The sequence below is a fragment of the Vigna angularis genome, chromosome 1 (assembly GCF_016808095.1).
Source record: "Vigna angularis cultivar LongXiaoDou No.4 chromosome 1, ASM1680809v1, whole genome shotgun sequence".
Lineage (NCBI taxonomy): Eukaryota > Viridiplantae > Streptophyta > Magnoliopsida > Fabales > Fabaceae > Vigna > Vigna angularis.
In genome coordinates this window covers 40,648,152-40,664,366 of record NC_068970.1, presented here as the reverse complement: position 1 = coordinate 40,664,366, position 16,215 = coordinate 40,648,152, and the positions used below count along the sequence as shown (strand labels likewise).

The 16,215-nt window shown below is 35.4% G+C and overlaps 1 protein-coding gene across 5 annotated transcripts; it reads right to left on the bottom strand.

The window, feature by feature from the left end:
- Window positions 1-5,279: 5,279 nt before the first annotated feature.
- LOC108345553 (lipoxygenase 6, chloroplastic) lies at window positions 5,280-15,947 on the bottom strand. Of its 5 annotated transcripts, XR_008248942.1 has the most exons (12): window positions 15,485-15,947; window positions 14,367-14,644; window positions 13,972-14,209; window positions 13,521-13,853; window positions 13,350-13,435; window positions 12,992-13,099; window positions 12,589-12,890; window positions 12,158-12,424; window positions 8,741-9,835; window positions 8,428-8,642; window positions 8,219-8,320; window positions 5,998-6,125 (listed from the first exon to the last, which is right to left on the bottom strand). XR_008248942.1 is itself a non-coding variant. In XM_017584145.2 (9 exons), exons 1-9 carry the CDS (start codon window positions 15,861-15,863, stop codon window positions 5,366-5,368), a joined length of 2,751 nt encoding a protein of 916 aa, XP_017439634.1. In that variant the 5' UTR covers window positions 15,864-15,947; the 3' UTR covers window positions 5,280-5,365. The 5 variants fall into 5 exon arrangements, 3 of the variants coding, with proteins under 3 accessions (XP_017439634.1, XP_017439641.1, XP_052733798.1); XR_008248941.1 differs by having other exon boundaries at window positions 8,219-8,642; XM_017584145.2 differs by lacking the exons at window positions 8,219-8,320; window positions 8,428-8,642; window positions 8,741-9,835 and having other exon boundaries at window positions 5,280-6,125.
- Between the last annotated feature and the right edge of the window lie 268 nt (window positions 15,948-16,215).

The following is a 16,215-nucleotide window of genomic DNA, read 5'->3' as shown; positions in this document are numbered from 1 at the left end:
TTCGTATAATAGTGATTATAACTATCGGTTTTAATTTGGTAGTCTCACCTGGTGATCCTTAGCGTTCGGTCTTGATTATGCATTGGTAATAGTAAGCGTTCGGTTTTGATGAGGTATTCTCAGGTTTAGCTTATGAGCGTTCAGCCTTAAATTGATATTCTAAGTTTGAGTCTTAAACGACCGGTCTGATGTATTAGTGATTATAGCGTTCGGTCATAAGCTAACCTTCTTAGGTTTAAATCCAGAACGTTCGGTTTTTGGGTATAAGTGAGCGTTCGATTTTAAGTGCTTATTCTTAAGTTTTGAATCTTGAACGATCGGCCTTGGAGTATTAGTTACTATTGAGCGTTCGGTTAAGTGTTGATTTAAGCACCATTCGATTAGCTGCTAATTTATGTTGTTCGGTCAGGCTTCTTTTAATGTCGTTCGGCAAAGTGACCTAGTGGTTCGACTAAATATCAGAACGTTCGTCCTAATCGTTTCCGGATAAATGGGGTTTGGATTGAGTGTTCGGTATTGAGTTATTAGTGAGTATACGCGTTCGTTCTTAACTTGGAATTCTTGGGTAACAATCTTGAGCGTTTGGCTTTGAGTTGGTACTCTTAGGTTTGGATCTTGGACGTTCGACCTTGGTTTAATTGTGAATGTGAGTGTTCGTTCTCGATGAGGTTAATCCTCAGGAAGTACTCGTCAAAAGTAACGTACGACTAGACTTGATCTCGAGCGTTCGTCCTTGGAGCTCGGTTAATAAGGTTTGGTGTTCATCGGCAGCGTTCGGTCTTTGATGATGATTGATCCCAGAACGTTCGTTCAGACAGCATCAAAGTTGAAAATAGCGTTCGGCAATAATGTATGAATCCGTGGGAGTATTTTGAAGCAATTATTGAGAATTGTTGGTTATTTCCTTGATCCAATATTGGTTTATTTATACATGTTATTGAGAATATGTATGAATTCGTGATTGAGCACGTTTATTCTGTTGGAGGTGGTACATACACTATGTTATTTACTTGTAACTTCGTCTGTCTTTTGAGCATTTTTGTTAGTCTCACGCGTGAGACTGAGATTCGAGTGTCACCTTCTTCTGCGCGAGGAGGTGAATGTCTCGCCCAATGACTTCGGCTCGTGTTGAGTATAGTGCATCGTTACGCGTAGTATCGATGTTTTTACTCGTTAGTCCTTGAGGAGTCGGGGAGATAGGTCTGAAGTCGCGATGGAAGACGGCTCGGGTCGCCTGTTATTGAGAGCAGGTTATGACGACGAATTACAAGTAAACGAAATTAGTTTATGAAAGACTAGTCTGCATCGTCATGTGAGTCGATTTATCGTGGAAATTGTTATAGTATATGTAATGGGTTTATGATGTGATACTTCTGGTTATTCATCTTGCATGTTATGGCTGTGGTTTCCAACCGTGATGATCGTACTGGTACGGGAGAGATGGTAGTGCAGATAAAGCTGGATTTGGAATAATTCTTCGAGAGAGATGGGAAGTAAAACTTGTTGGGTCTATAGGTAGTAGCGTGCGTTATTATTAGTGACGTTCGGTCTTGGTATTATTTACTTTCAGGTAGCAGGCGTTATTAGGTAACGGTTGATCTTGATGTTAGTTATTCTCAGATAGCTAGAGTCCGGTCGTATTTTGGTACCCTGTGGTTTAGTTTGATTACGTTCGGTCAGTACTGAGGTGTTCAGCAGAGTACTCTAGGCATTTAACCCAGACTCAAGCGTTCTTTATTCTAGTGTTCTGTCTCGTAGCGATGGTTCTTAGAGAATGATCTTTATTGGTGATGTTGCTCTGAGGTTGCAATCATTTATAGGGAGTGACCGGCCTTGATATTCGTTGAGTGCTCGGTTTGGATGACACTTGTCTCAGACAAGGATTGTTAACGGTTAGTGGTCGTACGTAGGGAACATCCGATCTCGATGAGGTTACCTTCAGATATTGTTAAATCCAGTAAAGTGATCAATTAAGCGTTCGTCCGAATGGTACTTAATCTGTGGTGCGCGAGATTTGATCTTTGAACGATCGTTTGAATAGTGTTCGAAATAATAGTAATTGTTCTAGTAGAGTGCGCTGTCTCAACGTGAAGTCTAAGTGTTTGACCTTGCTAAGCATTCAGTCTCTTGGTGTGCGACCTAATGGTATCCGGTCTAATAGCGTTTAGTGTCTAGTGTCGAGCCTAAGTGATCAATCTTAACGTTCGTGCAATCAGTATTCGATCTGGTGTTCGGCTTCTAGCGTTCGGCCTAGTGTTTGATCTCAGTGTTCATTATGAGTGTGTTCGGTCATTATGGTTTTCTGAGTTTAGCGTTCGGCTCAATTGTACATGATCACCTAGCGTTCGTTCAAATGGGATTCAGCCTAATAGTATTCATTAGATAGCGTTTGGCGGATAGCACACGACAGATAGTGTTTGGCAGATAGCGTCCGTCCAAATAGTATCCGGTCTTAGAATGTTTGGGAAATAGCTTTGTCCAGTAGCTCATCAATGTATCATCCGTATGAGTGTCTAGTAGAAATTTTGGTAGGTTGGTATATGGGGATGTCTAACCTAAATATTATATGATGTTTATATCAAAGCAATTATGCATACTTTATAAATGATATATTGCATGTTAGCTCACCCTTACTTATTTGTGCATGTATCGGAAAATCATATTTTTGCGATGATCGTATAACGTTTTTGTTATACGGGAGCAGATGAAGGAATGTCGCGTGATCTGGTGCAAGTGCAGGAAGAGATGGAAGAATGTATTAGAAGGATTCAATGTTATCTTTACTGTTAAGTCTGAGCTGTAAACTTTGTATAGATTTGAGCTTGAGGTTCGGGGTGTTACCGTAATTGTATATTTTAAATTTTGAATTTTTTTTAAAGGGCAAAAAAATGTTTTGGGATGTTACACTAAAAACATATTTAACCGTTATTTTTATACTGATTCACTCCACTAAGCTAGATTAAGTTCTCCTCTAAAACCCTTAGAGAGTTCAACTATAATCTTCAATAAAATTACAACTAAGTATTCATATCACTCGTGGTTTATATTACAAGTATTGCTTAATAAAAAGTAGTTATCTATTTAGAAATTACGATAAAACTAGTTTATATGGCAAAAAGAATTTCTAAAATTGCAATAAACTTATTTTTATAAGAAAAAAGTGTTTCACCAAGTAGAAAAAATATTATATTTTTAATTAAAATTTAATTAGAGTAATTACTTTGTTAAGCTATCAAAAAGTGTAAGTAAAAAATATAAATACTTATAAGATTATTCGTTGGAACAAAATATGTAACAAATTTATAAAAATTTGATATAAATTACTAAAAATGATATTACATAATAAGTGGCATTTAAACTAGAATAAAAACTGGTGAAACTCTAGTATGTTGATTATAAAAACTACAATAAAAATCTTAAATAAAATATTTGTGATGGATATTATTACAAGAAAAAAATTTAAATAACAACCCATTTTAAATAAAAAAAAAAATCACGGCAATGACTAATTTAGATATTAAATTAAAAATTAAAAATTTTTAATTTTTAAAATAATTATTATTATGAATAAAAAATTATAATTAAATTTCAAATTAGTCATTAATATTAATTATTAAACTGTGGCTATCAAATATTTAGTTTCTAAATTATTAGTAATTATTTGTGAACAAAGGATTTGTTTCCAAGGACTCGGGCACAAAATGAAGGCTAGAATTTGGTCCTGTAATAACTTAATTCCGACTAGCTATAATAAACCTTGCTTTTCCTGAAGTCAGTTGACACAATATTGTATATTTTTGGTTGAACAGTTCGAGGTAGGAAAAAAAAATCGGATATTTCCTGAAGTATAATAATGCCAACTTGTCTTTAGAACAATATGTCGAACTAGGCCAAGAGAACGATCATAATCACCTAGGATTTATTATCAGTTTTTTATACTAATTGATCATATAGTTTAAATTAATTTCTAATGACATATAATTAAATGTTATTAATTTCTTTTATTTCTTTTATGAATTCAGAAAAAAAGCTGAATTTGGAAAAAGTTTGTGGAGACCACAAAAAAGTGGCAACCTTAAACCACCAACTATGAAGGAAAAACGAAAGGAACTGGACAAAGAAATGGAGGGAAACGACAGGTTTTGCAAAAAGGTAGAAAGAAATTGGATAAGGTGGAGAAGTGGGTCTGGATGTAGACATGCTTTCTCGAACATATTTCACCGCTACTTTATTATTCGTAGTTTTTTCTTAATCATTTTAAAAAATTGCATTTTATCATTAAATTAAACGATGTATCTATTTTATTACTGAAATTTATCAAATTAAACTGTTTATATAACATTTGTTAAATAAGATATATTATATCACTTTTAAGAAATATAAAATCAAATATTTATATATTTAGTTTGAATACAAAATATAGAAAATAAAACATATTTAATCAATATATACTAGTGATTAAATATGTGTCAGCTTTTTTTTAATTATAGCAAAAATTTATTAAATTATAAAATAATTTTTATTAAAATAATTTATATAATTTTTTATTATATAAATAGTTTTTCATTATAACAATTATTTGAATTAAACAAGTGGTTTAAGATAAATTTAGAAAATAATTTTTTTATTATAAATAATTGTTTGAATTAAAAAACTATTACTAAAAAATAAAATTGAAAAAAAAATGTGTGTGCGCTATATCATTTTCATAATAGTAAAGATTATCATAAATAAATATATATGTATGTATATTCGTATGGCATTGCAAGTCCAGAGGTTCGTTGTCTGATGCAACCTCCAACGGCCCTTTACCTTAATGCTCTTATCAGCCTTTGACAGTAAGACACTCGTACTCGTGGGACACGAAGAAAAGAATTTGCCTGTGCTTGTTTTATGCAAAAAATTCCACTACTGTTTGGATAAATGAGATTCTGGAATGTTTAAACTTTTCAAAACATAGTCTTCTACAGTATTTTCAACTCATTATTTATGATGTGATAAATATGTGTGGTATATATAAATATGTATGATAAATATAAGAAAGTAAATTATATATAATAGAAGCATATTTTCTATTATGTATATCTACATTTTTATTATATTAAAGTAATATAATTTTAAAAAACTTATATAATTTTATTAGAAAAGTTTAAAAAAATGTGATATTTATAATTAAGTGAAGAAAATACATTGTTATTTTTAAGTAAAATTTTATTAAAGAAAAATTAGTTTATATTTGTTGAAACATAAAACTATTTAATTAAAAATGACAAAAATAATTACAAAAACTGTCTTTTATTTAATGATATAAGTTGGAGTTTAGGGTGAATAAATATGACTTTGACTAATAGAGTGTGAATAATGATCATATAGATATGCTGTTGGGAATTCCACGACCTGTAACTCCGGGTCCTGAGGAGCGGAGCAAGAGTTCATAGGGAGGGACACCTGCACCATTTCTGTTTCTCAAACGGGTGTCTTTGTTTCTTGCATTTATTATTTCCTCAATTTCCTCCAGTTTAGCAGAGAATTTATTAAACAATTCGAGGATTTCATGGTCATTGATCCGGTGATTGTGCAGAGGGTTAAGCTGACCCAAATACTCTTCATCAGGGGAATGAGTTGAAAGTGTGTCCTGAACAGCCATTACTTTGGTAGCTTGAAGTTGAGTAGGCAGTGATGACAGGAAAACAATTTGAGGATTTTGAATAAACTTCTCAAATTCAGGATCATTCTCCTGTGGGATCAGTTTTCTTATGAGGGTAGGTCGGTTAGGAACGTATCCTCCAAAGGGGTATTGTCCAAAATTAATGGCTGCATGTTGGCCTGAAGCGACCCATATCATTGTTGTAAGTATACCAGATAGGTCCTGTTGGGTATCGAGTTTAGGCCACCAGGGTTCATTTTTTTTGTCACAGTGACCCTTTAACTTGATTTCACTCCACCATGCTTGGAGTTCAACATCAGATGTAACTGAATTTGAATCAGAGTAGAAGTGTCCAACATAAGATTCTACCCATTCTTTTATGGCGGACCAGATCAAGAGTCCATCTGCAGCATAAGGGTAGTCTTCAATCACGAGTTTTACACCACAGGGCATTGAAGGGTCTTCTTCTGCCATGCCCCTGAAAAAAAAAGGAGAGGATTATAAACGGATTGATAGGATACTAATAGGGAAATTTATCAAACAGGACCAATTTATTCATCTAACATGTTTCATAGTTAAGAAGTCATACTTTTATAAATGATTTGTAGACTATAAATTGGGTCAACAAATACGAGTTGTAAATGACAAGAGCAGAAAACAATAATAACATGAGGTAAGGTAATAAAAAAACTTGAAATTCTCTACAATCACACTACCAATCATTTAATTTAATTTTGTATAACATTGGTCATCAGCCAAGTTGAAGAGTTACTATCTCCTAACCATCAAACTCAATTTACTTGATTGTGCTTAGGACATGACACATGCTCTTTGTTCACTTTTTTCTGACCAAGATAAGAAACCAACTGGTATAGAAACAAGTGCTTAACTATTTTCATAGGAAACTGGTACAGAAATACCAAATTTCATAGGACACTGAAACATTACAACACCATAAACAATATAAACACTATACCCTCCAAGCTACTGAGGGCTTGGGCTCTCCCTTTTCCAGATTTCTCTTCTATCGCATCCCCTTTTCTCCTCTTACCCTTCCCTATTTTCTGTTGTCACTATAAGTTCCTAAAGACAGTTATGCTTGCCCTCTAATAAAAGATTAAAATGGTTAAAAAATTGTCAACAACTGCAATAATAGATGTCCTGTTTACTGCAAAACATTATTTCTAGTTTCTCCTCTTATAATGATTACTTATAAGAGGTCTAAACGGCTTTAGAACCACATTCAATATTGAAAAGTGGAAAGGGTATTGGATAGTCCAAAAGGCATGACAACAAAATCATAATGTCTTTCATGAATTCTGAAAGCAGTCATATGAATGTTCTCTTCCCGCATCCGGATCTGATGGTAACTAGATCTTAAATCAAACATGGAGACAATCATGTCTTTGCCAAACTCATCAAGCAACTCATCAATGATAGGAATAGGAAATTTATCTGGAATAGTGATCTTGTTAAGAGTCCTATAATCAACACAAAATCATCAACCCTGCTCCTTCTTCTTCACCACTATGATAAGACTAGAATAGGGACTAATACTAGGTTGAATTATACCTGATTTAAGTATATCATCCACCAACCTTTTAATTTCATTCTTCTGGTAGTGGGGTACTAGTATGGTCAGGTGTTGGGAATTTGGGATCCATCCTTCAATAGTATCACATGTCGTGTTTCCTATGTTGCGGTAAATTTTGTGGCTCGTGAAAAACTAAAGTGTATTTTTCCTAAACTGATTCAATCCAAGCAGGATGAGGTGATGTCTTGGTCTTGGCTTGCAGCGAGTGATACTACACCAGGAAGCCTTGACCTTGATCACGAAGAGCCTTCAAGATGAAATTGAGAGAAGCCACTGCTCTTGTTAGATCTGATTCTCCCTTCAACATGTGAAATTCATCCATAATTGCGATCCTTAAAGTGAGTTCCCTGAAATTGACTCTTATTTCTCCCAGTCCAAACAACCATGCCATCCCCAATATCACATCAACACCTCCCAGGTCAAATACATAAAAGTCTTGTTGGATTTTAGGATCCTACAGCTCCAACTGTAATTGAGGGCAGATCCTTGCACATTGCAACTAGGTTTGCCAAAAGTTGAAGAAGTTGCCACTGGTGTCAACAGTGATGACTTGGTGTCATTGTGCAAAACATTACTTGGGTTGCTACCACCCGTAGGAGTTGCAAAAAAGAAAATTCAATTAGATTTTCTTAGTTAAACACCATTTTTCAACAAATACCTGATCATGCAAATGTTATAATTCAACATGCTTGTACACATGTTTCATTCCTCATTAGAGTTCATTAATTACATGTCAAATTATAGTTAGAGTTCAACTTTATTGGCATGCCTTTATCGGACTCTAAATCATGAAGTTGACTCTAATTGAGACAACATTGAAAGTTCCACGTTACTTTTGGGGGGAAGCTGTATCAATAGCAACGTATCTACTAAACAGAAGTCCTACGAGAGCTTTATCAAATTGCACACCAGAAGAAGCCTGGTCAGGTATTAAGCCATCTGTAAATCACTTGAGAATTTTTGGTTCAGTATGTTACAGGCACATTCCAGACGCAAGAAGGAAGAAGTTGGATGACAAAAGCGAAACTTTTGTCTTCATTGGATATCATTCCACAGGCGCACGTACAGACTATACAGCCCTGAGAACAAACAAATTGTGATCAGTAGAGATGTGATTATAGACAAGGGAGCCACATTCAAATGGAGAAAGACTGAGACAGATTAGAAATCTGAAGATAAGACAAACAAGAAGTCTGCAATTGTTCCAAGCTGGCTGGAAGATAGCACTTCTGGTGGTGTTGAACAGGCTGAGAAACGTGATGAGGTCAATAGCAGAAGATCACAGAGGATGAGATTTCCTTCTTCAAGGCTAGCTGATTATGAAGTATTTGCTGACAGTGACAATGCAGATCTTGATGATCAAGCACATCTCACATTCCTAGCTGATGCAGAAGCTATTCCCTGGAAACAAGCGCTTGATATAAAGGAGTGGAGAGAAGCCATGATTGAAGAGCTAAATGCCATTGAAAGAAACAGAACTTGGGAAATGGTAGACTTACCTGAACATAAACAAGCTATTAAAGTAAAGTGGGTCTTCAAGACCAAGTATAAATCGAACGGTGAAGTTGCAAAGTTCAAAGCGAGACTTGTAGCAAAGGGATTTTTGCAGAAACCAGGAGTGGATTTCACCGACGTGTTTGCACCAGTCACAAGGCTTGAGACTGTTTGGTTAGTGATAGCAGTAGCTTGTCGTAAGAACTGGAAATATGTCAGCTGGATGTAAAATCAGCCTTCTTAAACAGTCCATTGAAGGAGGAGGTTTATGTAAGACAGCCACCTGGATTTGAGAAGAAGGGTAAAGAACATAAGGTCTATAGATTGAACAAAGCCTTGTATGGGTTGAGGCAAGCACCACGAGCCTGGAATAATCATATCAACACATTGCTTCTGAAACTGGGTTTTCTGAAAAGTTCTATGGAGTCCGGAGTGTATATAAAGTCTGCAAAACAGCAGAATACTTTGTTGGTCTGCTTATACGTTGATGATCTTCTTGTAACTAGAGACTCTGAATCGGCAATCGAAGGATTTAAGCAAAGAATGAGAGAAGAGTATGATATGACCGACTTAGGAAGACTGAATTATTTTCTCGGATTGGAGTTTGTTGAAACTGCAAGCAGAGTTCTCTTGCATCAAAAGAGGTATATCAGTGAAGTGCTGAAACGTTTTAATATGGCAGATTGCAATAGTACAACAGTTCCTGTCATTGCTAATCTGAAATTGACAGAGCAACGAGATGAGAAAAAGGTGGATGCTTCGTTGTATACATAAAAGGAACAATTCACTATGGTCTCTTGTTCCCAAAGATGACGAGCAGCATGGGAAGCACACTGGAAGTTTGGAGCGACTCTGACTGGAGCGGAGATCAGGTCGATAGAAGGAGCACTTTCGGGTACTTCATTAAATATGCAGGAGCACATATCTCCTGGTGTTCTAAAAAACAAGGCGTGGTGGCACTTTCCTCGTGTGAAGCAGAGTATATAGCCTCTGCGGAAACAGCGTGTCAATGCGTGTGGTTGGAGGCACTTCTTGGAGACTTAAAACTGGAATGCAGAAGACCCATACAGATGATGGTTGATGACAAATCTGCTATCAGCCTGTCAAAGAATCTGGTGTTTCACGGAAGGAGCAAGCATATTGGTACAAAGTTCCACTTCTTGAGGGATTTGGTGAACCAAGGGAGGATTGAGTTACTACACTGTTCTACTAAAGTTCAGATTACAGATATCTTCACAAAAGCTCTTAGACAAAGTAGATTTGAAAAACTTAGAGATATGTTGAATGTAAAATGCTATAGTAGTTTGGTTTAAGGGGGGTATATTGTAGTAAACTAAACTACTATAACCGTCTCATAACTGTTTGTGTATGTGCCTATGCACTACTTATATTCATCTCTTCATTCAATAATACTTTACTTTTCTGTTGTTGTTTACTACTCTGTGTTCACTCTCTGTCTCTCTCTGCTGCATAACCCGCTGCTACCTAACAGATATGACTGTAGGTGTTGATTTTCCACTTGCCAAAAGGTTATTTTAAACAATTCATCTTATAGTTACATTTTCACTGTTTACTGCTCTATGAACTAATTGTTTTGTATGATAGGTGGTCTCCACCAACACAAAGAAAAAACACACCTACCTATGTAGTTCACCTGTTACGTTACACGTTTAACCACTTAAAACCAAAGGAGGTCATTAATCAAATCATAATTGTAGTTTTTTCAAACACATGTTTAGTATTACTTTTGTTAGCTATAATTTCTCTTTCACTTTTTGTGAACTCTATAACATAAATGATGTGAAGCGGTTGATTGATGTTGATATTTCTCCTATTAGTCTAGCACTTGTTTCTCATGTGTTTCATAATGGTATAGTTTCATCAAGCTGATCGGCAATTTTCCCTTCACCAATTTATTTCTATCAATCCATTAGACTTGGAACAACTTCATCAGAAAGACACGCCAAGAAGAACATAGATATTGACCACAATATCATGAAAAGTAGGTAGCAATATGAAATTATCAACATAATCTTGTTCAAGGAAATGAGTTCCAAGAAACTTATCATTTGCATGTCAATGCACAATACATACAATGGTACATTCAACACACTATTCACTACATATCACTTCAGCAACCAACAATATCAAACAATGATGGAAGTTCACTTTCTAATACACATTTAATAGTAATATCCTATCATACTCAATTAATGTTTGTTTTTACAACAGTATTTTGACATCACAAGAGCCTAAACAACCCCTATCATAGCCTTTTTATCAACATGTTAGATCTTCTAACATTCATAGATACCAACAACAATGTTAGTCAATCTAGTCTTTGATCATCTCTAACGTTCGGATATATAGACCTTCATCATAATATGTCTGCTCAATCTCCATAACAAGTTCTCTACCCGTAATATTTTTCCATTCCATTCGAATATCTTTTTTCAATCCACCAAATATATTTGTCACTTCTACAATAACACCACTCTCAACATATAATCCAATACTATCCATGCATTGCTATCAACCTATATTGTCTTTGCAAAGGTCGGACAATGCAAGTGGGGAGGATGAAAACGAAGGCAATAGCAATGACAATACAAGTAAGGAGAATTAAGAATGAAGACAGTGGCAATGACGAAGATGTTAATATACATGTACATATACACGTGTTGCATTACAACATTAGATACCTATTAAACAAGAACCACATCAAAGACCTAAATTATAAAGAAGAAAATCAACTTGAGGCAAAAGTTTTCAGAAATATATTTTTTTCAGTTTCTCTTAACATCGTTATTATCTATATTGAATAGTATTTTGTATTTGTTTTACATGACCAACAACCTTCTTCACTCATTGTTTTAATTTTCCCAAACTCTATCCAATCGATATCAAATTGTTATTTATTACGTAAAATTCTTAAATAAACATCAAAAAAGATTTTAAATCTTTCATGTCCAGTATCAACTAAAATAAATAAAATAAAATAAAAGAACATAAGAAAAAAGATCGTGCACAAAAAGGAAAAAGAAAACTACAGTTACACTTACATGTACAATTTCAATAAAAACAAAAAACAAATGAAAGTCATTTTGTCAAGAATGACTTCGACAATGCTGAAAATTGAGCATCTAAAATAACGTATTTGAGCATTACTTCTTGAATGTGAAGTCATTTATTGGAGTATGAGTTCTTTAATACAAAGTGATTTCATTTGGATAATTTTTTTTTAAAATTTATCTATTTCTGTAAATTTCAAAATAAATTGAACCTCTTCAGTAATTTTTCCATACTAGTTTGTTATGTCATATGACCAAAAGTTAAAATGATAGCAAAGTCGTATTACTAATAAGTACAAAATGACAACAAAGGAAAATTACAAGCGGGGATTTGCTTAAAATCAGTATTACCTCCGAATAAGATCTGCTGGCAGTGACTCCATATCAAATCGCCACAGGTTCTTGTAAGCTGCTGAACTAAGTTCCATGGCATACTTTCCTGGACTGAAAGAAGCTTCAATAATACCGCCTCCGTTTATCAGATTTTGCCGAGCAAGCGCATTAATTTCTAATGTGTAGCGCATATGAGGGTGTAACAGCTTGTAAATTGGATGCATTGAACTTAGCTGTCTGTGAGTAGCAATAATATATGGCTCCATGCATGCATGAGTCCTCAACCTGCATATACAAATTTCCACTGTATATTAGTCTTAGCCAAATGCGCTATTTCTTCTGAAATAAGTCGTTCATGAATTTGAAGTCAATCTAGATTTGAAAAATATAAACCAACTGATCGAGCTATTCATGCTATCATTTTCAACTTCCATGAAAAGTTGTCTTACCAATGATTTACTAGTTGGTGGACGCCAGCATCATTTGAGCTGACATGAGCTTTTGCCAACTTCCAAATCCAGTGTGTTGTGGCATCATGTCCTTGCGTGTAAACTCTTTTGTTTTGTGGGGAAGAGTGCATTTTAGGAAGTGAAAGCTCAATTGCTATAGGACGAAGAATGCCAGCCTTTGTATAGAAGAGAATTGTCCGAGAGGCATAAGCTTTCCTCCCAGGTAAAGAGTTCATCTTCTTGATGAAGGGCAAGAGCATGTCATGGTAATCAAGGATAAACAGTCTCTTTTCCTCAATAGCCTAATAATACAACATAATACAAAAAAGATTGGTAGTACAGCTAACAAATTTCTGTTGGATAAACAGGTCAAGCTAAGTAGCAGCAGAAATATAGAGCAAACCTGTTCCAAGCTCATTCCACTAAGTTCTTGCTCTAGAAGTTCCTTTGTTATTGCAGATTCAGGAGGCCCATAGAGGGCAGGATCCAGATTGCTGCGGATGGGGAATTCCTGTGAAAGACAGAGAGAACTGCTAAAGAAACCACAAAGAAAAACACCTGATACTCCTAGACAGGTAAAATTATTAAATAATTCAAGACAACTATTATTTTGGATAATCTTGATTATAATAAAATTTTATTAACTTTTTCTCATAAATTAAAACAGTCCGATTATATATGCAAGTGGAGACTGACCATAACCGTAGACATATGACAATCTTGAACCCTACCATAATTTAGTCCTAGACATATAAAACTACCTTCAATAGCTCAATATTCACTGGATTGACCCCTGCTAAGGTCTGTCTTGCAAATTCATTGTCCCGCAACCAAGAAAATTTATCCCCTGGAACCATACAAAGTGAACAAGTTAAAATAAATGCCGTTTTCGGTGAAAACAAGGTTGTGTTGCATTTTATGCACTAGGATACCTTTTATAACTGCAGGAATTTCATATTTCAACAAACTCTCTCCAGCACTCAGGACCTGTTTCATCATCTTGCCAACTAGGAGATTTTCCACTACCCCTTTGCTCTCTTCATCTCTCAACAGAACACCCTCAATATAAAGCTTGTCAATGTCGGAGAAGCACTTGAAAGGAATGTCTGAACTCGACAGTGTGGCTGCGATTGAGGGCAAAAGATTGTGGAACAGAGCTTTCAACCTCCCAGCGGAGAAAGTGTCCTGCTTGATCTCCTCAAAAGTTTCATCCCGAGGTACATAAACCGGATGAGGCTTCTCAATTCTACTCTCAGACAGTGGATCTAATTGATTTGATTGGCACCCATTACACAACCCATCAGACATGCTATTAGTTCATTCATTCCAAAACCCAACACAAAAAGTAAACCCATAAAAGAAAGCAAATTTTATGAAGGATACCAGAGAGAGTGGGAGGTCTGCCAGTTCTACAACGACGAGGATAAGGCCTCTCGTGACCCCCAAGGACAGGTCTCGCAAGCTCCTCGTCCTTATCAGGGTTGCCCAAGTCATTATACGTATCATAATCATAGATTCTTTCATGCTGCTTTCTTATCCCGTGCTGGTTACCCCTTACGCTTAGCAAATCCTCATGGCGAAGATCTTTGATACCAGCTGGTGTTTGTGACGGTAAGTATGCCTGTCCCGTTAGAGTTCGTAATTAGCGGTTACAGCAGAAATAGTTCAGCAGTCAAAACCCTCACGTGTTAATAGTTTGGTAGAGTTTTGTTTCTTGATCATCATGCAACAAATTTCATTGTTTTAGACTTTGAAAAGAGGGTTCAGTTGCGACTCACTTGGTTATTGAATATGATTCTGCTTTCAGGGTTGTCATTTCGGGAATGAATCCAGGTGTTTGCTGGGAAGAAAACGGGTCCTCCACTGAAGCCATGAACGATGATCTCCACAAGGTAGAACTCTTTCCCGTGAAGATTAGTGATGAGAATTGCACCCGGGCATCCAAAGCCACTAGGGACGCTGAAATCAGCAGTGTACTCCACAATGTAAGATACGTTCGATGGTTTCGGTATCCACCCTTTCACGTAGGTTTGCACGCTTTTCCCAGAATTAGTAACTGAACAACGATAAAACATACAAATAGCTGGAATCACAAAAAGACAATAAATAGTACCCACTTAAAGAGTAAATACAACACTGTCTCGTCTATGTTATATCTTACTTCATTTAGTTACAATGCTAAATATTAAATTTTTATTTCATTTTGTAAAAGGCGAAAAACAGTGAAATTACTTTTTAATTTAATTTAATTAATAATTTGCTATTAATTGTTTGCGAATTTAATTGATGTGATATCATCTAACCATATATTTTAATATAGTTGATTTTTATAATAATTATTTTAAAAATATATCCATTTTTAGGTTAGGAAATGTGACTGCCATATTTACCGCACTTGAAAGATACAAGGGAGGTTTTGAACATATTTAATTTAACAATGAAGACTGCCATCCTCTCCTCACATTATATCTATTCTAAGAGCATTTCCACTTAATCAAGTATATTAAAAAAACTATATCAATAGTAATGTCATAGTATGCTAAATAAAATATTTGATCACTGCTGGAAATATTAAAAAAATAAAAAGGTGTTTTGATCGCAGATCAACCGAGGTAGACCAAACAAGGTATCCCTTTTGTAGGCCTCTTGCTTTTCGTCGAACAAGACCACATGAAACCAAATCAAATAAAAAAAAAAAGCTTGCAGCTGTTTTGCGCAAACCAGTACTCTAGTTTGTGCGACAAAAAGTTCAGGAAGCGAAATAACTAATGATAGTAAAAAGTCGGTGTCGGTGTTGAACTCGCGATCTCTCACGACAACCTTAGAGACAAAAATTAATATTAAAAAAAAGTAAGAAGAAAGAGTTGAAGCTGAGAAACAGGAGAAAGTAAGTAACCAGGGTCGATGTCGTGGCTAATGAGTTGAATCTTGATGCCTTGACCAACGCCGTTGACCAAGTACTCCCACTGATCCCCAAGCTTTTCACCGATCTTCTCCTTCATCTTCTTCTTTATTGTCACCACCGCTCTCACTTGTATCCCTTCGTCAACGCTGGAACTAGGTTCCATTGGCCCCTTCTTCTCCTTCATCTCTTTACTGTCCAACGAAGTCGTCGTCATCGTCTGGCTCTGGTCTCCACCGCCGACAGTCGCTTGGACCTGCACGCTCCGGCGCGCGGAGGGCGGGAAGTGTATGCCCCAGAAGCTGTTGAGAGCGACTTGCGGCGGAGATGGGCGGAGGGAGAAGTTTAAGTTGAGAGGCTTGAACGGCAACATTGTGAGTTGTCTTTTGGACTGACGAATCGGAGATGGCCGTCTGTATCCTCCTGCAACCCACTCTACACAGAATGAGAGATGCTAAGCGCTACCTTTCTTTTTTAAGTTTAAGTCTTTTTTTTTAAATATTATTTATTTAATTTTGATTTAAAAAGTTTAAAATCATATTAATTATTCCTTTTAATTATAAAACTACTTTAATCTTTAATTAATTTAAATATGTATTTATTGTGTGAGAAAAAAAAATAAAAAATTTTATAATTATTTTACTATAATTGAATTTTTTTCGTAACTCATAAATAATAAAGAATGAAAGAAGTATAATATAATAACTTATCAATAATGATTTCCT

Coding starts and splice junctions, on each gene's coding strand:
- LOC108345553 (XM_017584145.2), bottom strand. CDS start 15,863: ATGTTGCCGTTCAAGCCTCTCAACTTAAACTTCTCCCTCCGCCCATCT. Junction 13,854..13,971: donor CAGACCTCCCACTCTCTCTG/GTATCCTTCATA, acceptor CAAATCAATTAG/ATCCACTGTCTGAGAGTAGA. Junction 13,100..13,349: donor TGAATATTGAGCTATTGAAG/GTAGTTTTATAT, acceptor TGTCTTTCACAG/GAATTCCCCATCCGCAGCAA.